The sequence below is a fragment of the Tinamus guttatus genome, unplaced genomic scaffold (assembly GCF_059628265.1).
Source record: "Tinamus guttatus ecotype Peru unplaced genomic scaffold, ASM5962826v1 Tinamus_guttatus_pri_ptg000472l, whole genome shotgun sequence".
NCBI lineage: Eukaryota > Metazoa > Chordata > Aves > Tinamiformes > Tinamidae > Tinamus > Tinamus guttatus.
In genome coordinates, this window is record NW_028289006.1 from 2,117,779 (window position 1) to 2,143,822 (window position 26,044).

General features: G+C 42.3%; 1 protein-coding gene across 4 annotated transcripts in view; it reads left to right on the forward strand.

Annotated features, from left to right (window-relative positions):
• The window catches only part of GRIN2B (glutamate ionotropic receptor NMDA type subunit 2B), a 238,537-nt gene extending 213,190 nt beyond the window's left edge, over positions 1–25,347 (forward strand). For all 4 annotated transcript variants that reach the window (XM_088532849.1, XM_088532847.1, XM_088532846.1 and 1 more), the window contains exons 10-14: positions 1,460–1,689; positions 16,946–17,106; positions 19,161–19,348; positions 21,109–21,347; positions 23,160–25,347. In XM_088532849.1, the coding sequence (XP_088388975.1) occupies positions 1,460–1,689; positions 16,946–17,106; positions 19,161–19,348; positions 21,109–21,347; positions 23,160–25,067 (2,726 nt within the window). In that variant the 3' untranslated portion in view covers positions 25,068–25,347. The remainder of the gene's footprint in view (positions 1–1,459; positions 1,690–16,945; positions 17,107–19,160; positions 19,349–21,108; positions 21,348–23,159) is intronic.
• Positions 25,348–26,044: the final 697 nt, after the last annotated feature.

The window sequence follows — 26,044 nt, forward strand, 5'->3', positions numbered from 1 at the left end:
TTATAACTTACAGTTCCCACTGATGATTTGCAGGGCTTGTACTCCTGTGTCTTAGGATGAGTCCAGACCATGAAATAGTGCACATTACAGAGGCACGTGGTTGAGATGTATCACTTATTAAGTAGAGATGGGTTTAAGACTACCACTCTGGTATGTAAAAAAACAAGGAGAGCCAAACAATACTTTTACAGCAACTTTGTCTCTCTGGCACCTAGAGGCGCCAGTTTTACAAGATGGTTCTGACCAGGGTAAAAAATGAGTCCCTTGCACTTTTCAGTTGCCTTAGTTGTATTACTATATAGTGCTTTCAGAAGAAAGCCATACTATTCCCACTCAGGGCTTTGGAAAGGAGCTATCAAAAGACTTTGATCTTTTTTGCTCCTCTGTTGGATGCAAACTTAACCTAAAGCAACAGCACCAAGCCTGTATAAGCATCAGCATATCCAAGGGAATTGATAAAATATAGAAGGCTAATCTAAAATTTCGGAGAGACAGGTATCACAATAGGAAAAGTGGAAGGCCCTCAAACTGTACCAGAGGGCTTCCATCCTAAAGGGATCTTCTCAGTATCTAGAGGGAAATCCTTGGAGTAGTTCAGGCAGCAATCTCCCTGACATCTCTTATGCTCAAGTTGAGCAGATTTTGGTGTGAATTCCTACTAATGGAACTAGCATATGCAGGGAATCTGCGACTGCAGGGAAACTTGCAGGATTTCACAAGTTTTCAGGTGTGGTGCTTCTTCAGCAGACAGCAATTTGCTTCAGCTCTCAAAGGTGAACATGGGGAAAAACAGCTTTTGAAACACATATTCTGTTCCTGGGCTGTCCGGGACAGACCTGGTGATTTTCTTGAAATAGATGAGAATATTTGCTACTTATATTCTCTTCATAGAAGAAGCACATGGGGAGAGGGAGTTGGGTTCATCTCTGGCTTATGTGTCTTCCTTAAACTGGGTAATAAAACCCACTTGCAGAGGTAGTTGGATAGCCTTGTTATTTTCAGGTGATGCTCTTCCTTGTACCTATACAAGCACTGTGAAAATCATAGTTTGCACCAGTTTGTGCTGGAAATGCAAAGACAACATCACCATTGAACAGTTGGAAAGGGTAGAGGGGTTTTTTATGAGCAAACTCTACTTCTGGTAACAATAACTGAATCAAAAAGAATCTTAATTTTCAGATCCTCCAATCACATGCAAAAAAAGCTTTTGCACAATGTTTCACTAGAAATCTTTTGAAAGGTGAATTTTTTCTTTTAAGAAAAACACTTTTTATTAAAAAAAAAGCACTTTTCATTCACTTTGCTTGGATACAGTGTCATGAACATAGCTGCAAATGTGGAAATTCTTCTCATATGGGAATAGAAACTGCTGTTATCTCTGAAGTAAACATGCAAAGGGAAACGCAGACCACTTGTTAACAGGTGCTCACCATGGGATTTTGTTTCTCAATTGCTCTAGAGCCGGGAGGTCCCTCTTTCACCATTGGCAAAGCTATCTGGTTGCTGTGGGGGCTGGTGTTCAACAACTCTGTGCCAGTGCAGAATCCCAAGGGTACTACTAGCAAGATCATGGTGTCTGTGTGGGCCTTCTTTGCTGTCATCTTCCTGGCCAGCTACACTGCCAACCTGGCTGCCTTCATGATCCAAGAAGAATACGTGGACCAGGTGTCTGGCTTGAGCGACAAAAAGGTAATGGATCCACCTGTACACCAAAAGCAGAAGAGGCTGCTCTCTCCTCTTTTCTCTGCTTTTGCTGGTGATGCGTCCATTTTTTTTCAGAGTCGTAATATTGGTGTAGATAGCACAGTTGCTCTTCTCTGGTATTCAGTCATGTTTTTACATATTAAAAATACTTCAGGAATAAACTATGGAAACAGGACTGAACTGTACTTGCAGGTATGATCCCAAACTACACCTTGACTGGCAAAAAAAATGATTTGCTCGAGTTTTGAAGATGATGTGTTTAATGGCTGTATCCTGTTTCTTTTGGGACAAAATAATTTGTCTGTGTGGGAACTGTAGCCACTTGAATAGCAAATATGATGTTAGTTTATTCTGGGGACTAGTTTTGCCCATGGGGGTAAATCAGTGTGACTTTGTTGATTTACTGTTGCTTGTATTTTAAGTTATACTCTCATTTTTTTTTCAAGGCTTTGGAGGCTTAGCACATCTTTCCCTGTTCAGAGAGTATTTTTCTGCCTTGTTTACATGCGCTGCATTTTGTTCTCACAGAGCATTTGCTTCTGCTGGGCTCTACACACTGAGGATTTTAAGGAGATTGTTCATGCATGCAAGGTAGCACTGTTTGGCTTACGAAGGTCTCAGTCTGTGCACACCACTTTATTTTTGTTTTGCTGTGAGGTTACTCACAAGGAATTGAGTGTTGTGAGACTTCTTTGCTCATGCTGAATTCATTACAAAATCACTGGGGCTGCTTCAGGGGTCATCATTGTAGGACAACTCCATAGCAATAGGCTGCACACACTGTTATTGAGAACAGCAGCAAGAAAACTGTACGTGTTAGTGTGCTACTGCTGGACTGGTTATAATTACTGTCTCTTGAGTCCTCCATGATAGGCTAGAAATAAATGGTGGCTAGGCCCCCTGTGTATACAGTGTCCTATGCAGTAGGTTAGAAAATCTATTGTGTGTTCATTTTAAAGTTTTTTTTTCCCTTTTCATTGTTTTATTCCTGGAGTGAAATATGACACAGAATAACACAATCCATGGAGAAGTCCTTCTGTTGTTTGTTTTCATTTCAGCCTCAGTTGCATTCCTCTGTGATAAGCAAGGGTAGGGAGATGCTTTTCTCTCAGGGGGAGGTTGTTATGGGTGTGGGAAGCTGCTTAAGGGCTATTCTGAGCTATCTTATGGAGACCTTAGAGTCTGTGAACTCCCTCAGGTTGAAGGGCACCTGTTCAAAACCAGGCAGCCATAAAAAGAGTTAACATATTAGGTTTTCAACTGTTTGAGCTAGGTGGGGTAGTTCATACCCCTGAGCTATTGTTCAGGCTGTGCCTAGGCTCACAGAGAGCACTACTTTTTGATTCTCATGTTTTTCAAGGTATTCTTTGTACCTGCAGAGATATGTGTATGAAATATCAATTGAAAGTGAGAACTCCTGGAGCTTGATAGAGCCTTGGATACAGATCTTCGGGACCATCTTGGTCAATATCACTGTGGGGTCTCCTGTGTGCATTACACTGAGATCATTGTCTTCCTCTTTTATTTGCTGACATGCCAGGGTTTGCTTTTGCTATCATAAAGCATATATAGTGTGTTTCTTGGGGAAGAACACATCACGGGCATGCCTCAAACACAGTAGCTAGTGCAAATGAAATGTTTGGATAAAATGATGGTGTTTTACCACAGAATCTGGAATCAGATGAAAATTGCCCGGTAAAAACTGAAAGCCAACTGCTGCCTCTGAAAAATATTGGCAGGTGGAAATGGCTCTGTCCAAAAGACCTGGGTGAATAAGCTTGATCTTCAGGGCTAATGAATTTTCACTCACTTTATGTGTGCAGCCAGAATTTCAGAGAAGCCATTTAGGCATCCTTTGAAACAAGTGTTTCAGGATGTCTGGGTTTGGGAGGAATTCATCCTTTTGAATATCCTATTTTTTTCCTCTTCCAATGTGTGAACACTGCCTGTACTTCACTTACTTCCTCAGTGAGGTCCTAAAGTAGGACTCGCAGTGCTGCTTCTCCTGTACAGGGCAGAGTTCTACCTCGGGGACATGGATGCGTGCTGTGCTCTTCTGCTTTCCTGCCAGTTTAAATTGGTCAATTCAGTCTTTCAAATGAGCCAGTTGCTGACCAGTGCCAGGAGACCAAGAGGAGAGCGTATGGCTCTCAGGTCTTTCATCTCCAATGGGAGAACTCATTTCCATGGCAGGACTGAAATATAAACCTCTTGACCTGCTGTGTCAGCTGGGGAAGGCACCTGTATCCAGCAGAGAATGTAATCCAAACTGATACATAGGGACTGGTCACTTTAAGGCATATTCTTCCTCTTTCCCGAGACTCAGATCTGCTAACAAATGCTATTGTAGCATAACAGTACCTGGGGAAGGTATCCCACTGACACTGTACAGCAGCCAGAATGCCAGATGCACTCACAAAGCCTGTTACTGTGCCTGGCTGGGGAAAACTTACCAAGGTCAGGCTGGCTACGCCACTGTAACACCCACCTAGGAGGCCTCCTTGGATGCTGTGGGCCTTGACTAGGACAAGCCACTGCAAGAGATAGTCACAGCTGTTGACCTTTGGTTTCCCCAGAAAAATGAGCTGAAATACTCCTGCTATTTAAGGGCTTGGTTTCTTGGCTCTGCCCCAGCATTTTCTTTCCAGTGACATGGAAGACAGTGACTAACGTCATGTCCCTGCTGTGTGATGGGGATGCTTGAGCAGGCCTATCTGAATAGGACAGGAACCCTATCCCTGTGCAGGGGTAACAGGTGAGATGGAGGGTGGTAGGAGACTTGCTATGCTGAGCTTCATGACATTTGCCACTCTGTCCTCTAGCTCTGAGGCTGCACTCTGGTTACACCCACCCTGCTCAGCTCTACTGCCCTGTTCTGCTCAGCTGTTCAGGAACTGATGCCAGAACTGACCCAGGAACCCACATCACTTTGGCTGTTAACTCCTCCACATTAACCCTTGCAGCTGCTAAATTGTATTTCAAATTATTGCTCTTGTAGCTGATTTCTCCTATACCTGTGAACAGTTTTAGGGAGAAAAGTCTGCTCTTCCTTGAGAGCAGCAGTGGCCTAATGAATCTTGTAGGCGGAGTTGGTTGGATAGGAAATCCTTTTACCCCTTCACGTGTGCTCCCTGCGCTCTGACGAGGTCCTGTAGAGCTTGCTGAATCGCCCTCCTCCTGTACAGATACCAAACCAGCACCAACTGCGTCCGCCTGTCCGCTTTGCTCAGCCAAGTGGAGAGGTTGGATCTGCTCCTGGAAGTGATGGAGCCGTGCCGGCACGGGGCAGCTTCCCCCCAGGCGCAAGGCTTGGTCTCGTGGCAGCACTAATGAGCCTAGCCAGAGCGCTGTGCAAATGCAAACCTGCCCCTTCGGGCTGCGGCTCGCACGGGGGGCCCTCGTGGCCCAGGCCCCCTGCGAAAGCCCCGCTGGCAACACGGCCTGTCGCAGGCTACTGCAGCCTGTGCCCGGGTCTGGCTTCTGTCTGGCTGTAATCAGGAGATATAACCCAATTTCCAATAATGGGGAAGTTGCAGACACATTAGAGAAACAAGTGCCTGCAGTATTTCAGTCTAACGAAGGCAATAAATACAGGGAAGATTATATGAAATGAACGAATGTGTGAAATAATCTAATAGCTGCACATAATTTCCATTCATAAACAGTGGTAATGGAAGAAAAGCAAATGCGGATGGCTGGCAGGGCATTTAAATAAAATCATTTAGAATGCAGTAGTTTAATAATAATAATAAAATAGTATCCATGCCTAAGAATTAGTTGAAAATGCCAAAGAAGCTAGTAAAGTGTCAAAATGGTAATTTTTTAATTGACATAAAAAGAAGAGAAATGGATTCCTGCATCTTCGCAAATTAATATAGATTTCTGGAAATATTGCATGAATTTGACTTATTTGCTTTCTAGGATGTCAATGAAATTTTGAGAAGAGGGGCCTTTTTCTGTGCAGCACAGATCAGATATTGATTTTTTTCCAAAAGCTTAATTTTGAAATCAAAACTACCTGATTTTTTTAAAAAAGTGGTGAGACTGCAGGAAGGCAGAAGGAAATTCTGACATTTGCCAAATATCTCATTTTGATATACTTGAAACAAAATATTTTGATGTTTTTGATGCGTATTTTTACTTGTCTTTCTAAAGGCACTACTCATTTAAAAATTGACCTACATTTTTAAAAAAGATGTTTTCTTTGACAAAGGAAAGGGATGAAATGAAATAACCAAAAAACAAAACAACACATTATTTTGAGCTGAATAAAACATTTCAGGTTGATGCAAAATGAAAATCTCACTGAAAAACCTGCGAAGAAGCATCTGCTTTATTCCTGCAGTAATAGATGCTTGGCCATGGAACTGAAAAATGAATTATTTCCCACATTGTACTCTGCAGCACATTAAATCTAAATTATACAAGGATCCCAGATATGCAGAACACTTAAGCATGTGCTTAACTTTGTGCTCATGAGTGGCGACATTAAAGTCAATGAGCTATTATTCACATGATGATTGAAGTTAAATGCTTTTCTGAGCTTGCAGATTTTATACAACAAATACATGCTCTGGAGAAGGTTAGGAAAAACGTAGAACAGCTTTATATATCAGCCACAAATTTTCAATGGAGATCAAAAGTGGGGCTCACTCTTTCACATCATAAGGTCTGTTAGAAGGAAGAGGGTCTGGTAGGGTGGCTTGGAGGCAGTACAAATCTTCCAGGGGATCATGTGTTACTGTTAAGAAACATTTGTGGTTCTTTTATGGATTCCTGCCTGACACAAAGTAAGCTTTATGGCAGTCTCCAAATGCAGAATATATACAGTTCTTTCAACAGTACTATGATTTTTATTGTTCAGGAAACCTTTGTGGAGATTATGAATTAGCTAGACATAATAAGACCATGCAACTTTTAATTTTGTCCTCTTGGATATGAATCAGAACCTTTTTAAAATATTCAAAAAGCAAAAAGCCCTAACCTAGGACATATCTTACTAGAACAACAACAACAACAAAAAAAAAAAACCAAGATGGAGAAAAAATGAGGAAAAAAAACCCTCCAAGCATCAAAAATTATGTCATAGAGTGGAGTTGAATTTCTCTTCACAGCGTTTCTCTGGGAGGACATCTTACCGCAAATAGGTTGAACTGTGTTCTGCCTTGTGCTTGAGAGTAACCTTTATATATAACATTTGTGGTGTTGACTATTGGTTGATATAACAAACACTGATTTATTGTGAAATGCAGAAAATTCAGATAAATCCTAAATTTTATGCCTTAAAATCCAATGATTGCTATGTACCTATTTGTAAATTGTCATTTACTATAGCATGCTCTATACAGAAATGCTATGTAGTGCATTATGTATTTTATTTCTTCAAATATGTATCAAAACAAAATCTTCATATTAATACCTTATGAAATACGGTGGTAACATGTATCTTACTAACTGATGGTTACACTTATTGTATACATAGATATGATCTCAGGGTTTTCTTATTATAGATGGGTGCATTTATTGTAGATTTAGTCATTCTACATTCTTCAAATTGGTGTGATTTTTATGCTTCATGAGATCCTCCGAACAAACTTCTGTGCTGGTATGCTGCAAAGTCATTCAGTAGTTTTAAAGCTATAAATGTTTAAAATCAGTGAGTTTTCAAGAATGTTTTTTTTTTCCAGCTCCTCTCCCCCCGCTTCAGTCCTAGTTTATTTGTCAGTCTCCCTCTTTATTAAGCTCAATGCTGAGTACCATAGAGCAGCAAGGAGACTGTGATACGCTTTAGCCTTGACTGAGTCTCTCAGGAGTCTGTCTGTTAATCTGGAGGAATTTAGTGGAAGTAGAAAATTGTAATGGAATTCTTCAGGATTAGCAGCAGTAAAAATGTGTTTTAGTCAAGAACTTAAGCAGGTGATACTTGGAGAGTAGATATGCTAAGTAAGACCGTAGGCTTAAGTCATCCTTGCTGGCAGGGGGAAGAACATGACTCCTTGGGTTTTGCAGGCAGAACAGGTGAGAATTGCTGGAGGAGTGAAGTCTGTTAGGATGTGGCAGAGTCCTAGCTTGCAGCTTTGTATTCCTCTAGATTCACTGCCTTGGCATTCCTCAGGCAGCAGTCACTGTTCACTGTTCCTTTTTTTTCTTTCCTTCTTTCAGATGACTCTTGGAATTAACCCCTCAGAGACTCTGGACATGTTTGGTCACTTCTATGTTAATCGTTTGGCAGTCGGGAAAAGGCTTTCTTCTGAGAGTTACATAATGGGGCGAAGGGAGGAGAGAAGCAAAAGATCGTCCTGTTTTTCACGTCAGTATAAGTCAGCAGAGAGGGAGGCAATGAATATTTTTATTATTTATATACTGCCATAAATGTACTTGGTATTCTGCAGTCAAATAGAAGACAATGGCTCTGCCACTAGAACTGGCAGTGTGAGAGATGAGAGCTGGCCTCCTTCATCTGAATGATCAGGATTGAAATGCTGGTGGGAAAGGGATGAGAGCATAAGATCTACAAGATCATAAAAAACGCAAAAGCCTTCCCCCACATTTCATTGCATTACCCTAGCAACTGAGATATTTAAAGTTATTTGTGCATATATATATTTGCTAAATGTTTGCAGGTTGTATGTTCCCAGGCATTTTTACATGACCTGGTGGAAAGGAGCCCTGCTTTTTCCTGGCCTTTGAATATTCAAAGTTTTCCCTGGATCTGGCTCAACAGACTTGTCTGCTTCAGGTGCACCAGTTCTAGTATCTCAAGGGAGTGGTATGACTTTCATTTCTCAGCTGTCATCCACTTACAGATGGGTTCCTGTCAGGCAGCTTTCATCTTGAGGCTGAAGGAAAGCCTTATCTCCCACATTTGGGTTTGTACTGTGATGCCCTGCTTTGATTGTTCTGGTTTTTATGTTGTCTCCCATTGTTTAGTGATGCTTTAGAAATTACACTGGTGAGATAAACAGTTTTTTCTAATTACTTGGATGCAAACTCTGGCCCCACTGAAATCTTTGGGAGGTTTTCCAGATATGCACAGGGTTTCACTCTACTGTCCAGTGTTTGGAATCCAGGTATTAGTTGCTGAAGCAAGCTGGCTATTATTATTAGTCACAAGACAGGAAGCTCTGACCTGCCTTCCTTCATGAGAATGTCTGAAAAATGTAAACTCCCCCCCCCCCCAACCTATGTAACCTTAATTTCTCAGAAAGTTTCAAAAATTGTGAATTATTTGTATCACTTGCAAACAAAACAGGTTTAAAACTGCTATGCATTTAGCTACCACCTCACTTTTCAAGGTCCTTTTGACCAGTAAATTTCCTCCCTCTGAAGCAAAATCTACACTTCCGATGATATTAATGTGAGTGGAGTAACCAGCATCTTTCTTACCTCACAAATTTCTGCTCCATGCTTCGTTCATATTATGCATCTTGTGCCTTTTGCCCCATTGTGTTTGAGAGGGAAGTAGACTTCCAAGAATGGCACATATGGCACAATTTAATGCTGAAGTAGATGAATGATCTATATCCTTTACTCATATGCATGCAAAAGCTATGTATACTGTACTTCCCATAGCCTACTTAATTGTGGCAAGCATGGCTGTACTCAAACAATACCATATCTACTAATATGAGGATTGTGAAAGGAACTTTTGTGTCTGGCTGGTGAAGGTCAGTAGTTCCACTATAGGCATTGTTCTCTGGTCAGGCCTGAGGAACATTCAACAATGAGACTGATGTGAAGCTGATAGCTTGCTAAATGTGTCATGAGGATGTTTTGGAGGCTTTTTTTGGGTGAAGAGGCTACACAGAAAGTCCACACACTCTCAGCAGGTGAGCAGTACAATCCCATGAGTTGCCTGGTTTGTTGGTAGTGGATGGATTCAGCCTGCATGTTGTGCTCTGATCCTGCAGTGACCCCGTAGGCCTGATGTGTCTCTAAAGCCTGGACCAGCAGAAAGGTGGTGTGGTCCTGGCAAGCTTGTATAGGTCTGGCTGAGGAAGATGCTGGAGCCCTGAAATGCCATCTGTTCAAGATGAGAGACCTCACTGCCCGAGGTTTGTGGTGTTCTGCTCAGAGTAGAAGCAGCACAGAGCTGGTCGGCACAGAGCAATCCAGCTTGCAAGGAGGCTGTACAGTCCTACTGTGTGCATCGCTCTGGCAATAACTGCATGTGATGGCCGCTGCTCCCACCAATTGGATCTCTGCTTTCATCTGAGTTATTTTACAAGGACAACTATTTTTAAGATTGCTATTTTTAAACGCCTTTCTTTTGCTTTTTCCTGCCTCCCCTCACACACCTCTGTATGTCCCTGGGTTGCTTTGTTTCCTTCCCTGACCCACCTTTGACTATTACAACACTGGACACTCACAGTCATTTTCCTTTGTGTTTGTGGGTCTGATGTACCCTGCATCTTCCTTTAAAATAGTCCTTAATTCTTTGCCACCTTTGCTCCAGTCAGCTATATTAATACTGATAACTCTCTTCAGAATCATACAGAATAATTCATGGGTGAAAACAGTATGCAAAGCAAGGCCAGCAAATTCGAAACATCACGGGATATTTAATAGTAAGATAAAACACAAAATGAAGGTCTGAGGGAGCATGGGGTATTTTTATACCATCCCAAAGCTGTATTATATTGAATTTTATGTTGTTCATTTTTTGTTTTGTTTATAAATCAAGGCTTATATTGTTTGACTGGCAAAGACAAGAAAGCTTGAAAAGATTCACAAGTAATAGAAGAATGAGTAGCATCATCTCTTTAGCCTGCCCTGCTGACAGGTTATTGTACCAGTGCTATGATTTAGACCTGAAATATGATTTTCTATCTGTGATGCTGTGTTGACATATTCCTACTTTGGAAGCCCTTGTAGCAATGTAAAAATGCCCTGTACCAACATACCGATAGATTGGTCTCCTCACTGAGAATCTGTAGAGCACTTACTCTACCAGGATAGGTAATAGAATTCATGTGCTTGTGTACATGACCAAAGTGAATAAGAAAAAAAAAGAATCCAGGAAAAGCTAAGAAGATGGTGCTAACAGTGATGACTGACATTTCAGAAACAAGTTAGTTATCTTCTGAATGCAGACCAAGCCACAGTCATCACCTTAAAGTCCTTGCAGTCTGCACCTAACAAGCCAAAAGACCACAGAAAAGTCATAAAATACAAAGTCACTGAGAAGAGTAATAATGATCATTGCCTCTTTCCAGCAGTGCTTTTATCTCCTTGGTTTTGGGTTGCTACAAGCTTTTTTAACATAAGGTTTTGTGAACACCTTGGGGTCCTGCTCTGATTGCTCTTAGTGGAGTCAAGAGCATATTTACCAACCAAAGACAAGTCAAGGGAAGATCCACTGGATACAGACAGAGGACAGCAAAAAGAATGGTTGGAGGTCTAGATAATATGGTTTACAGGGAAAGGAACTGAAAAGGCAGTTGAAGGAACTGTGCCTTTTTAGCTTCAAAGTGAGAACTTGGAGAAAAAAAGCTCATTGGCCTTCAGGGCCAAAAAAAAAAGGTAGCGTATGACAGAAAGTAGTGTACTTGGATTGCAGCGTGGAAGCTTTAGTTTGGGTGCTGGAAGAACTTTCAGGTGCCTTGCCTACGGAATGTGGAAGTTTCCAGAAGTAGATGTGTTTCACAACAGGCTAGACAAAGACCTGCAAGGAGTAGTGATATCTAGATGAATCCTCCTGAAAAGAGAGGAGTTGAGCAGGCAGTTTCTCAGGGCAATACCCATAGGTCTGTTATTCTGTGGCATTGTGCATGGTTAGCAGTGAAGGGGTTCATTTCTTAAGTGAATAAGTTAGAAAGGGACCTGAGGGAAGGGATGTTGTTGTGGATATGAGTAGGCCATCAAGAATTAAGTGCAGGCATAGAGGCACATTGGAGCCAGACCTAAAAAACACAGACTCAATCTAGATTTTTTAACAATTTCTTGCTGAAGCTCTTGTGAAAAAAAGCCTGACTGGATTTTCAGGCAAAGAAGAGAGGCACAAGTTGATTGTTGTGACATGTGGCTGAACCAGACCAAGAGGGGACAATCAAGGATTGGACAATACAGAGAGATTGTGCTAAAATTAAACACTTGAGCACAGTCTTTGCTTTTCTTTTTTAGACTCATATCACTAAATCTTATGTTCCAACTCACTAATAAATGGCATCTTTTTTAGAGACGTCAGGCCTGTGTCACAGTGGATGTCTGTTGGTTATACAGCTGCCAAAAGAGAAAGCAAAGTGCTGGTTTCTAGGAGCCTGCACAAGAAGTTGTGACTCCACTGATGGGCAAGTTCAAGAGAGTGGTGGGTGCTTTGGGCTGTCTGTTGCTCATGGCTGTGCATCAGTGACAGAAGCTGTGCTGAGGGCCGAGTGCTCCAGTGGTGAGATTCATTTGTGCAAAAGGAGATGTCTAGAGCCAATTCAGATGCACTAGAGTTATCCAAAACATCCTGAGGGGGCTGGCAGATCTGACACAGAGCCTAGAGGAAAGCTGCAGGCTGGGTGGGAGAAAATTTAATCTAAGGGCCTGGGTCTTATAAAGTGGGAGTTGTCCTCCTCCCAAACAATCTGTGTAGAGGCACTGCATGCACGTGCGCTTGTACACACCACTCACAGTTTTACCAGCTCATTATGTTATCCAGCAGGATTTTTGTTGTTATTGTTGTTTTGTTTTCAGCAATATAAAAGAAGGTCTGCTGACAAAAGAGAGCCTTTTTGCTGGGAGAGCTTGCTGAGTTTGGGAAACTGCTTTCAATGCTATTGGCAAACACTTTACAGTGTAAACACGGCCTACATCAGGCAGACAAATAAGTGCAGATGCGCCTTTCTGTGGGAACCATTTGGTGATAGACAATATATTTAAAAAAAGAAAAAAAAAGAACTCATCAACTTAATTGTGGCCAATTAGACATAACCCCTTCCTCTCATTCCTGAATCCCCTCCAATTTTGGCTGCCTGAATGGGAAGAACTCCTATCACCTGTTTCATTATGCAGATTGATATTCGAACATCTGAGAACAGTGCTGCTTTCTGCACGGCAAGGCTCCAAATTGCTAATGAAATGGCTCTGCCAGACAAGCCACTTAAAACCGCTCTCGCTGCTGCTCCCAACAGCTCTCATGGCGAGTTGCAGGGGGAGTGTGAAAGGGGCTGTGCACTCTGAATGTGCTAATAGCCCCCAGCATGGGTGTTTATTGCTCTCCAGAGCAGTAAGATTTCTGGTCTCTGACTCTGAGAGGTTACTTTCCCAAAGCCAGTGTCAGATTTGGACGTAATGCAGCCCAATTTCAGTTTGCAGAAAGAGGGATTGAAGGGGTGAGCTACTGATGGGCTCTGAACTCAGGTGCCTCATGCCCAAAAGCCATTCCAGCCCTTCAGGCATACTTAATGCCTGTTTCTCACATCCAGATTGGACAGCACAAGGACCCCATTCTGTGGCTTTCATCTTCCACCCAAAATGTGTGATGGGAAGTGAGCCCTCTCAAGAATCGTGTCCCTTGGGTGAATGAAGTCACATCATCTTGTATATGATGGGTATATCACACGCCTGACGCCATGTGAGGAGTGAGTAGAAGGCTTCAGCTGGGGATATACCTCCTCCTGGGTTTATTTGGATGCAAGACTACAGTCAAGCCCTATGGGTACCTCCCAGGCAGTGACCCCTCAAGGTAGATATGGGGAGGGCCTGTGCTGCAGGGAAATGTGAATTGGGACTTAAAAGCAGATATGCAGACCCTGTGCAGCCGTTTGCTGCTTCCTATGATGCTTGGCAGCTGGGATTTGCTCAGCAACTGGTGAAGTTGTTGTACTTAGCTTTCCCTCCCGTTATCACAATATTTCTAGATGGAGCCTCACAAGGGCTCTTGTTAGTGGATACCTGGGGCAGAGTGGCTGTGATTTAGGTCCTTGGCAAGAGTAGCATTTATTTGAAGTGATCTAAGAGTACTCTCAGTAATCTAAATCCAGACCATTTCTGTCAATATCCATAGTTAATTCCTTTTTTCTGTATGGTAGAGGCCTTGAGATTACCTTTGCACAGGCTGGCTCCATGTGATTGCTTCTGCATTGTGCCTCAGCTCCTGTCTCATCATCTCTCAGACTCATCCTGGACTAGTCTGCCAAAAGCGTTACCTCCTCCAGGCCTCAAGGCAGATTTACGACTGGCTTTCCTTACTGAGCTCTTTATTATCAATTTTTAATTATCAAAGTTAATTATCAATTAACTTTCCTCCATATGGATTTTCTCTAACTCCTCTACATGAGCTATTCCACCTTGTTGCCAGGATAAGACACACTCCTCAATTTACCCCGTATGTTTTCAAAGAAGGCTTGCATGTCTTGATGCTCCTTCACTATGAGTTATGTGGGACATAAGTCAGTTCAGGAGCAGCCAGTCATTTCTAGCCCCAGAGAGATTCTCTTTTTGGAGAATCCTCCATTCCAGGACTGAGCTGTGCTTAACAATAACAAGCAGAAAACATAGGGATTTTTCAGGTGTTTTCTGTTGCCAGAAGGTTGTGTGCAGGTTACTTCTCACAGGTGGAGAAGCTAGCAACTTTTCACTGTCTCCATGGACTGCTGAGTCAACTGGGCATCAACTGCCTTCAGCTTTGCAAACATAGAACCAGGTGGCTGAGGATGAATGTGTGTGCATGTTCCTCTTAGGCATTCAAGTTAAAGATCTCTGGTGTAGATCCCATATGGAACCTTTTAGACTGCTTCCTGTCTCATCGTCCACCAGACTATGGTTGAAGTGTGTCTGTTCATGTGGGTGTGTGGGGATGAATTTGCAGATTTGCATTTGCAGATCTGTTCTGACTGAGGAATGAATAAAGGGTAAGGGATGGTGAGTGCATAGCAATATGTTTTTTTAGAAACCGTCAGCCTGATTTCCTTCCCTGGAAACATGCTTTTGCAGTTACAGAGAACAGTCATTTACTTCAGGAGGAGTGTTTTCAGTTATTTATTTATTGCTCAGGAGATTAAGAATGAGCTACAGAACCATTTGCCTTTGGCTGCCTGGTGTTAAGCTGAGCCTGGAAATGCAGGGATGACAAAGGGTAGTTTGGGAGAGGCATCACTAGCCCATATCACAGTCCAGTTTGACTCAAACTTTTCTAGTTTGAGTTAATAAACACAGTGACAGAAACAAAGCCAGGGATTTCATCACTGGGAAAAGAGGATAGAGGTATAAAATAGATCTTGGCTGAGGCCTCTTTTTTCCTTAATAGTCTTTGGGCCCAGAGAGAGGCTGTCATAGCTTCTGCCTCTGCAAAGGTCAGGCTGCAGCTACATCTACACTGGCTGCGCCTGTCTGCTGCTTGTCCAGCTGCCTTTCCTATGGAGGTGGGAGCTAGGAAGGAGATTCCCCTACCCCCACATTATTAGGTCTGCATCCTCCAGGGAAGCAAGTCACCCAGTTTACAAACCTCTGTTTTAGCAGGTCAGGAGAGAGACTGTATTCCTTTGTGCCTGGTGTGGCAATGTTCTTCTCACAGTGGTTCTCGCAAGCTGCTGCTCCCGTCAGCTTGGTAAAGAGAATAATTTCAGCATGCTGCAGTGATTTTTCTCTCCTCAAAGTTCGCTTTCATTACTGGTTTTGATGACTATGAGCTTGTCTTTGTCCCTTGAGAGCATGACAAGGTTCTAAGAGGCACCTTACTGCCTGTTTTATGCTATGTGAAAATTCTTCCTTTTTGGTGATGTGCCAACCCATGTTTCAGCAAACAGACCTTCATTTTGGCTTGAAGTGGTGGGTCACTTGTTCTCTCTCACATACTCATATGTGCACATACAAGTGAGCACATCTCATCCAAACTGGAGAGAGAATTCCCTGAACAGCCAGATGAGTTGACTGGTGCAAAGAAATAGGTGCCATACATTCATTCCAGTGGTGTGAACAGGGCTGCGACCTGCTCTCATACAGAGCTCCTAATTGGCCTCATTAATGAAATGCTGTGAACTTAAGATACACTGTTTTCCTTCCTCTAACAATGGGCATAGATATTTGTGTGGTACATTTAGTAACTTTGGGGTCCTTTTCTAGGTTCACTGGGTTCAGCACGGGGTTTCAGCCAAATTCAAGAGTCAGGTTTAACTGTCTTTGGAGCTTTAGGTATAGACTGTAACCATGTTCTACCATAAAAATTGCTAGCACACAATCACATATATTCACTTACTCTGTTAACTAGGTTTTGTCTGGTTGTTAGCATGTTCTTAACATGCTTCTTAAAATCCCCCAAAATATAGTGTATGCTGAGAGTCAACAACTAGTATCAGGCAAAGTACTACTTGATGCATCTAGAGAAGAGAGGGCTTTCCTCCATCTAACCTATCTGTGCATTTTATTTATTTATTTTTTTAGTGCTTCTTAATCAGTTCTTGGCCTACAATTCTGTGCTTCTTCCAATCTGCTGGTTCTAGGTGTTTTAATGGGTGTATATACTTGGCAGTCTAAATTTTACTTCTCATAAAACTCCAGAGATCATTGATTATGACTTGAATTAAGCGAGTGTCATATAAAATCTCACAGCCTTGCAGCTGTAGGGGAATGTTATGAAGAATGTGTTTCCAAGGAGCAGCAAGAGGTTTGGAGTATTCCTTCTGCTAGCTGTGTTCTGGGCATCAAATGTTACTAGTGCCTTGCAACCACTAATACGATTTCATTTGGGAAATTTGCCCAAGAGTTTGAAAGCTGGTCTTTCATTTGGTGAATCGGGCGGGAGGTGTTCTGTCACTTTTCATTAATTACTTTTCTACTTCAGTCAGAGTCAGGAAGCATCCACAGAACTGGAAAAGATAATTCTTAGAATCTGAATGGCACTGTGTAGATAAAATACACAGAGATTTTATTTTCTTGAAAATATTTCCTTGACTGTGTTTCAACCCCTTCCCTTCCCTGCCTCCCTATTAGCTTTTCCTGTTCTCTTTCATTTAGCCTACTTTTCGTCTTTGATCACTGGCTATTTTATGCACTTAATCCAGATTGGACAAAACGATGAGATTGCTGAATTTCATTCCTTGTTTTTTTTTTAGACACTAACAAGAGCTGTTTATATTTGAAAACAGTGACATGTAATATCCTCTCAATAATGTTTTCCACTTGACATTAGAACAATGTCGCGACTACCTTTCATGTTACAATGCACATAGGTTCTCTGAAGAGAAGGTGTTCTCCCAGGTGGATGACTGCTTCATGCTGAAAGATGTTGAGATTTGTTCTTCCTCTGTCTCTCCAGTTCCAGAAACCTAATGACTTCTCGCCCCCTTTCCGCTTTGGGACGGTTCCCAATGGCAGCACAGAAAGGAACATTCGCAACAACTACCCTGAAATGCACAGCTACATGGTGAAGTTCAATCAGAGAGGGGTGGATGATGCACTATTCTCACTGAAGACTGGGTGAGGCTTTCTTCTTTGAAAATTGCAACAGAAACCTGACTTTTTTCTCTGCTCATGTAGACACTTTTAATGCACTTTGAGCAATGAATCTCCATTATCATTTCATGGTTAAAACTAGCAAGAATATGCAGAACACAAGAGAATACTTCTGTGATTATCTTAGCTAGGTTTTTACGTTTTTTTAAAAAAAAAAGTGTATGAGAATTTCTATTTGAAAAAGAGAAAAAAAAAGTGGACCTTGCGTAGCCTTGTGTGTATTAGCCTTGTTTATACTAGTCCCAGTGCTCTTGCTTCAGCCAGCTGTTTCATGCTGGTGGGTCCTTATGCATACACAAGAAAAACAGAGTTCTGTGGGCAAAGTTTGTTTCAAACCATTTGCATTGTCATCTGGAAATTCCTTTATTTTCCCTCCTTATGTGTATAAAAGATTATGTTAATTAGGGAGCCTTGTCAGACTAATCCCACCCCAGTGTATCAGCAGCTAATACAGTGTAATAGAAGGTGTGCTTGAAGCTAATAGTTTGCAAGTGGCCCTTCCCTCTGGAATATTTTAGCATCAAGAGCCTAACAAATGCTGTTTGAATAATGAGGAAGTATATAAAATCTGAGCATTTGCTTGGGTAATTTAGGAAATATAGGAAAAAAAGTCATTAGGAAAATAATATCTTTGAACAGCTTGCCTAATTTTAATGAATCTGTAGAGGAGCTAACTTAAAATACCCGTAATATCTGCAAGTCCTTGGTGCTTAGAATCATACACTTCTATCCATAGCTGACCACTTTGGTTGTCAGAACCTAGCTTTACTGAAAAAAAAAGTCATTATTCTTTACACCTGTGTTTCATCTTTATGAGAAAGTTCATTCCAAAGCACGAACAAAGATGTTCAGCCAATTTAATTACTAGATTGACTGAATGTTTCTAAACCCGTTTGCCAGGATCAGAAGGTGCACAGACCATTATAAATTATTGTATCATTATTGGATGCCATCTGAGAAGGTATATTTGCCAGTGTAGTCATCATCCAGGAAATAAATATGCTTTGTCCTGGAAATATATAGATGAAATGGAGCTCAACACTTGCTGTAGATGTCATCCTGGCTTCATACCCACGCTTCGGCAGACTTCCCTGAAGATACGCACTGGGACTGAAATAATCACCATTCTGAAAATATATGTGCAGGAGAGGGTTCGAAAAGATAGTGTAAGATTGTGGAAGGTCTTTGGTCTTTTATCAGAAAGTACTTAATTCCAGAATTAGAAAACTTACTCGTTGACTGTCTCTGGATATGTGGAAAATGCTCCTTTCTGAGACTCCCCCCACGCCCAAATGAATTTCACTACTGGGGTGAGAGGAAGCTTCTCAGCAGTCTGTTGTGCTATCTGCCCTTTTCAGCCAATAATGGGGGTTTCTTTGTGTTAAAACAGAATCTTTCTCTTGGTTTTCAGCTAAGCATTTTTTTATTAAAATGCTACTCAGCATAACCATAAAGCTGTCGCCACGGCCATTTGACATTGATAAAGATTCAGTAGAACTTTTCACAGTAACTGGGGAATTAAATACAATGTCCTAGCTGCATTTAATTTTTTTAAAAAATATTTTGCCTAGCTAAATCGTGCCAGCAGTTTGGAGATAATCTTTTCCTTACTGCAAGCCCTGCTTTGCTATATAATATTGATATACTCCCTATAGTATTTTAGGTTCCTGTGAGATGAAAGGCATTATAGAAATGTAAGCTATTCTTAGGACTATTGATATCCCCATGACTTTCCCTTCATTCATTTTTTACCTTGCAGTATGTTTCTATTCCAAATTTTATTTCAGATCAGAAATGTTGATTATCAAAGAGTCAAATATAGTCCTCATTTATAATCTAGATCCACCTGAAAATAGTGTCTAGGCAAAGACTTTTGTTTTTTCTGATGAAGCTGAAGATGCAACCTGTTATCTGGAAAAGGTTTATTTCTGCCTTAGGCTTAGCTGGGAATACCTTTAAACTCATGCGGATTCTATCTTTTCTGTACTATACCCCTCTTCTTTCATTCACCTGTGCAGGAAGCTGGATGCCTTCATTTATGATGCAGCAGTGCTAAACTACATGGCTGGCAGAGATGAAGGCTGCAAGCTGGTAACCATCGGCAGTGGGAAAGTATTTGCCTCCACTGGCTACGGCATTGCCATCCAGAAGGATTCAGGCTGGAAACGCCAAGTTGATCTTGCTATTCTACAGCTTTTTGGAGATGGTAAGTGATAAGAAAAAGAGGAATTGGAGTTTTATTAAGCAATACAAAACTTTTCATGTATACAATCGATGTTCCATTCCCCTGACTTTGATGCTTCAGATGTAAGTAAGAACAGAAAGTTAATTGCAAAGGTTTGTTAGAGACATTGAACCAGTAATGTACAGGATAGTACTTATTTTATAATGTCCATGCAGGGTAGCAGTAACATGAAATGCAACTTTAAAAGCATTTGAGATCTCATAGAATAAATTCAGATGTGTGAAAAATATCTTGTGAAAACAAGATTTCTTTCACAAACTTTTCAATACCTTTAGGGTTTTGCCACGACCAAAATGACAAATAATATTGGACTTTCCATATCATCCCACAAGTTACGTGTCTAGAAAGAATCAAGTCATATAGAAATTATCAAATTAAGAAATGAATGTTTCTGGAGGAAATAGTAAATTCATTACTCAAAACCTCAAAAAAATGAGGATGGACTTGAGACTCAGAAGTATACTTTGGTGTGAACTATTAATCAACATACTATAGTTAGCTGGTTCATCTCATCTTTAATAGAAAAATTGCCAATATTTAAAAAAATATTCACGGATGACAGTTTTCTTCAAAAATTTTTCTTTAGCTATCCATTTTCACTCTGTATCACTCCTTTCTGAGTCCTCTATTTTTGAATGATCTAAAATCACAGCTTGTTTTATTTCTAACGTGGTTTTTATTTTCTGAAATCTGAAAAGAATGTATGATATAAGAAATACAGAAAGAACATAGACCTGACACTGCTTTATCAGAAAATTGGCCACCCGACTGACATGCCTTCTAAACAGACGAATATGGATTATTTCAGAAAAAAAAAAAAGACATAAGATCTCTATAAAGCTTTTAGGAGTATACTACTATACCACATAAATATATGGAAATTTCCTCTGTTACTGGATTGAAGGTTCAAAATGTGAAAAATCCGCTTCCTTAACAGCAAGAAAAGAATTGCCAGCCTGCAAAATTGGTTTGTTTTTGAATGCCTCAGTGTGTGTGTGTGTGTGTGCACATCTATCTTTCTCCCCGTGAAAATATCATAATGGGGATAAGTGGGGTGTGAAGTTAGACTACAGTACATTCGTTCCTACTTTATACAAGTTAATAATATTTTTGGTTGGTCAAAGCTTGGAAATGTCAAATTTGGACCAGAGACTAATAAAACCAGGTAAAAATGCATAATATTTTTGAGAATAGATAAAAGCATATGCATTTGCATGCATTTCAGAAACATATTCAAAACCAGACATTTGATTTTTAGAAAGCAACCTTTTGAATTTTGAGCTGGAAATGAACGATGGTTTTAATTAAAAATGAGTCATTTCTATCTTCTAGTACTAGTCACTGGTTTTCCCCTTTGTTAATGTAATATGAAAGTGGAAGTGTATGAGAGGAGATCTTCAGTCAGCTGGTAGACAACTTGATCAGCATCTTGCTGTGACATTTAGGAAGTGGGAACCTGTTCTTGTGCTAGAGCTTTCCAGGCTAATATCTAACTTTGGAAAAATCATGTCACCTTAGCTGTGATTAACTGTATGTGCCCCTATCAGAAGGGTAGTCAGGATATTTCAGGACGTAAGTTCACAGTGACCACATAACAAATGTGGAAACAGAGTGTGACCAGTGGAAATGACCTTGGATCTGCTTCTCACATTTAGTCTACTTCTGCTTGAGATCCTCAGTCATTGCAGGGCTGACTAACCTCTTTACTTCTCTCTTTCTAGGGGAGATGGAGGAGCTGGAAGCACTGTGGCTCACTGGTATTTGTCACAATGAAAAGAACGAGGTTATGAGCAGCCAGCTGGATATAGATAACATGGCAGGTGTTTTCTACATGCTGGGAGCAGCCATGGCCCTCAGTCTCATCACTTTCATCTGCGAGCATCTCTTTTACTGGCAATTCCGTCACTGCTTCATGGGTGTCTGCTCTGGCAAGCCTGGTGTGGTCTTCTCCATCAGCAGGGTGAGTGTCATTAGTTAGCAATAAGGAACAAAATTTTATTTAGGCAGTCCTAGGTACTGGAAATGGGGAAATCTGCCAAGACTGCCTGGAATGTGGGTGACATAGAGTGTCAATCTCCAGTGCAAATTCTGATAGCTTTTGCATGTTAATATTGCAAGAGTATCTGCTGTTTTTCTGTGGGAGAACTTTTTTTAAGAGTATCTTGACATACCTAGTCTTTGCTGGATTATGGTCACAATTGTGGAAATTTTACATGGAAATGAAAATTCATTATAAAGTGAGGTTAGCTGTAATTGTTTGCTCCTTCAAAGGAGTTCACAAGGAGGCCAAATTTGGGAAGAAGTCAAATTACACTGAATAACTTGAAAAAAAAAAAAAAAACGGAGGTTTTCGTTGTCCTGTTTATTGCAGCAGTTAAGCTGAACTTGTTAGACAAGTCAGAAGTTTCTAACCAAAAGTCACGCTCTAAACCATGCAGAAATTCTTCTAGAGAGGATGACCACATGAACTTAGCAATTGCTTTATGCAAATCCTGCTTTAGGGGATAATATTTACATCTAAAGCAGATTCTAGTCATTTCTGAGTCATCTCTTGGCTTTTACTGTAGCTAACAGTGTCTCACTTACAGCTCTCTTCTTCATTCAGGCACTGGTCGTTTCTCCTGATCCATTTTGAAGTGAGGTCAAAGCTCAGCATTTTTGACTCTACTGTCTGTTGCAACAGAATTAGCTTTAATTGTACAAAAAGTATATCATTTCAATATTGTTAAGGAGAAATGATAAAGCTCTTTTAATGTGGGGACACAGCCTTTCTTCTATTTTGTTGTTTTCCATCCTGTCCTCGTCTAGAAATGAGATGGAGATGAAGTTTGGTGATCCTTAGCAGAATATAGATTCTTTCATTTTGGGATTACCTGTTAGACGTAGTCTAGGTTTTTAAAATCTCTAAGACTTAATCATCTTTTAGCTGCTGAGATAATATGATGTGGTGGTGTCCATTTCACAACTAACATGAATCAGCAGGCAACATTTGGCAGGCCAGGGAATAAATAAGACTCTTTGCTTCTGGGAAAGGCCCTGTCATGGTCTGTGTCATGGTGAAGTGAACCAATAGGGAATATGGAAGAATTAGCCACTACTGCTGTCTGATTTGAACAGAGGACTTTCAGGGGTGTTAATTTGTAGTCTATTATCATTGTTAAATTTAACCGAAGGCAATTAAAAATTAGGGTACCTTGTGCCACTATATGCAAAAGACTTACATTCTCATTTGGCAGTCCTGCTGTTTCTTTATGTTTCCTTTTCTAATTTGTGCTGATGAATAACAGCTAGGTTTATGACAAATGAAGCCGTTCCCTTTTTAAGCAAGCTCGTGTCTCATTGATTCACCGAGGTCCAGATGAATTTCAGAGGTTAAAAAGACTTACTTCCTCTCATCCACACAGAGTCCTTGGTCTTATTTTGATGCTTTACTTCCCCAGGATATTATTTCTCCATTTGCAATTCCATATTACACCTATTGAATTTGAATAACTCTTACATATGTTAGTAGGTATGCTTGCATCATGCTGATATGCCATGAAATGGAGGAAGAGATAGGGGGCAAGAAAGAAATGTAAGAAAGCTAGAGAGGTCAAAAAAGGAAGGTCTGGTAGTGCAAATCTGATTGCATTTCCTTTGATGGTGCTGTGTGGTGAAAGGTTGGCAAGTTTTTTGTCCCACAAGAATGCGCTGTCGCTGTGCATTTTGCTTCCAGCACCTCTGGTGTTATCCTTTGCCAGAGCATTCACCTTTCTGTTTCCTCTCATTTCAGGGTATCTACAGCTGCATCCATGGTGTGGCCATTGAGGAACGCCAGTCAGCAATGAACTCCCCCACAGCGACTATGAACAACACCCATTCCAACATCCTTCGCCTGCTTCGTACAGCCAAGAACATGGCCAACCTGTCAGGGGTAAACGGCTCACCGCAGAGTGCCCTGGACTTTATTCGCCGTGAGTCATCAGTCTACGATATCTCTGAGCACCGTCGCAGCTTCACCCACTCGGACTGCAAGTCTTACAACAACCCGCCTTGCGAGGAGAACCTCTTTAGTGACTATATCAGTGAGGTGGAAAGGACCTTTGGCAACCTTCAGCTGAAGGACAGCAATGTGTATCAGGACCACTACCACCACCACCACCGCCCCCACAGCATTGGCAGCACCAGCTCCATCGACGGACTCTACGACTGTGACAACCCGCCCTTCAATGCCCAGTCACGGTCCATTGGGAAGAAGCCCTTGGACCTGGGGTTACCCCCTGCCAAGCACAGCCAGCTGGGTGACATCTATGGCAAGTTCTCCTTCAAGAGTGACCGCTATGGGGGCAGTGGGGCCCATGATGATTTGATTCGTTCAGATGTCTCTGACATTTCCACCCACACGGTCACCTACGGCAACATTGAGGGTAATGCGGCCAAGCGTCGGAAGCAGCAGTACAAGGACAGCCTGAAGAAGCGCCCAGCCTCTGCCAAGTCCCGTCGGGAGTTTGACGAGATAGAGCTGGCCTACCGCCGGCGACCACCTCGCTCACCTGACCACAAGCGCTACTTCAGGGATAAAGAAGGGCTACGGGACTTCTACTTGGACCAGTTTCGGGCAAAGGAGAACTCACCACACTGGGAACATGTGGACCTGACGGATATCTACAAAGAGAGGGGAGATGAGTTTAAGCGTGACACGGTAGGAGGAAGTGGCGGGTCCTGCACCAACAGGGCACACCACAAGCATGGCTCGGGGGAATTCGGTGGAGGCAACGAGCACAAGCATGGTGTTGTGAGTGGAGTTCCAGCGCCCTGGGAGAAGAACCTTACCAACCTAGACTGGGAGGACCGGTCTGGGGCTAATTTCTGCCGTGCTTGCCCTTCTAAAGTGCACAACTATACCCCAGCGGTGGTAGGGCAGAACTCCACCCGCCAGGCCTGCATCCGGTGTGAGGCCTGCAAGAAATCAGGAAACCTGTATGACATCAGTGAGGACAACTCTCTCCAAGAGCTGGACCAGCCACCTGCCCCCGTGCCCGTGGCCACCAGCGCCACCTCCTCCTCCAAATATCCTCAGAGCCCTTCCAATTCTGCCTCCAAGGTGCAGAAGAAGAACCGCAACAAGCTCCGTCGGCAGCACTCCTATGACACCTTTGTGGACCTGCAGAAGGATGATTCGGCCCTGGCACCCCGCAGCGTCAGCCTCAAGGACAAGGGCCGCTTTTTGGAGGGCAGCCCCTATGCCCACATGTTTGAGATGCCAGCCAGTGAGACCACCTTTGCCAACAACAAGTCCTCAGTGCCCGCCACCAGCTACCACCACCACAACAACCCCGGCAGCAGCGGGGGTTACATGCTCAGCAAGTCGCTCTACCCTGACCGGGTCACTCAAAACCCTTTCATCCCCACTTTTGGGGATGACCAATGCTTGCTCCACGGCAGCAAATCTTATTTCTTCAGGCAGCCTGTGGTGGCAGGAGGGCCCAAAGCTAGGCCAGACTTCCGAGCCATCGTCACCACCAACAAGCCGGTGGTTTCAGCCCTTCATGGGGCTGTGCCAGCCCGTTTCCAGAAGGACATCTGTATAGGGAACCAGTCCAACCCCTGTGTGCCTAACAACAAAAACCCCAGGGCTTTCAATGGCTCCAGCAACGGGCATGTTTATGAGAAACTCTCCAGTATTGAGTCTGACGTTTGAGTGAGAGGGGAAGAATGCGGGGAGGAACCGGGGGTGGATATGGAGCGTGGGAGGGTGGGGTGGGAGCAGTCCCATCAGCTACTCTCCTGGGTCGTCCTTAGTTTGTGGGATACTGGAGTTCTGTATAAGGCAGCACTGGTGACAAGTGCCACCTCTTTGGTTTCCCCTTTTCCTCCTCCCCTTCCCCACTCCTTCCCTTTTATCTCTCTTTCCATGTTCTCGCTCCTTCCATTCTCCTCCATTCCTGGCCATTGCACTTTACAGTGACTTCGGAGTTGGATATCCTCGCTCGCTCATGACAGAGAAGGGGTGAGGTGAGAGGGAGCAACAGTGACTCTAGTGTTTCACTCTCACTGACTCCCATCAAAGAAAGGCATGTGCACGCACACATGTGTGTAGCAGGAGGAGAGAGCAAAAGCAGTGTAATGGACATGCAGGAAAATATGCTTGCTCAGGCAACTCTTCCTAATACTGCCTAGAAGAAAGTAATGTTGGAAGATGTGGAGAAAGTGAAGGGGAATAACACAACTAACCTGATGATGCACTTACATGTTAGTTATTCTGAGGTTCTCGTTACATTATTTTGTGAAGACTATGGGGGTTTAGGGCTGAAATATATATATATATTATATATATATTTGCGTATATGCTGAGAAATTTTACGCTAAAACTTTGAAATGTTTGCTGGGGAATGTGGGGGGGGGTGGGAGAGGAGAAGGGTTGTCTGCAGGTCTGGCTAGTTGTTTCACTATGACTATTATAGCCATTGGATCTGTGACAGATCAGTGGGAGAGTTGGAAAGGAAGCAGGCTGTGAGTGTGGAAGAGCAACGTTGGAATCAGGGAGGCTTCTGGGAGCTCTAATAGATGATGCTGGTTTGCACTGAAATGACAGGAGCCTGGGGATAGAGGAGCAGGGCTGGTTTGCTAGCTATGAATTGCTTGGTAGTTGTGACATACTTCAAGGGTGGGAGCAGT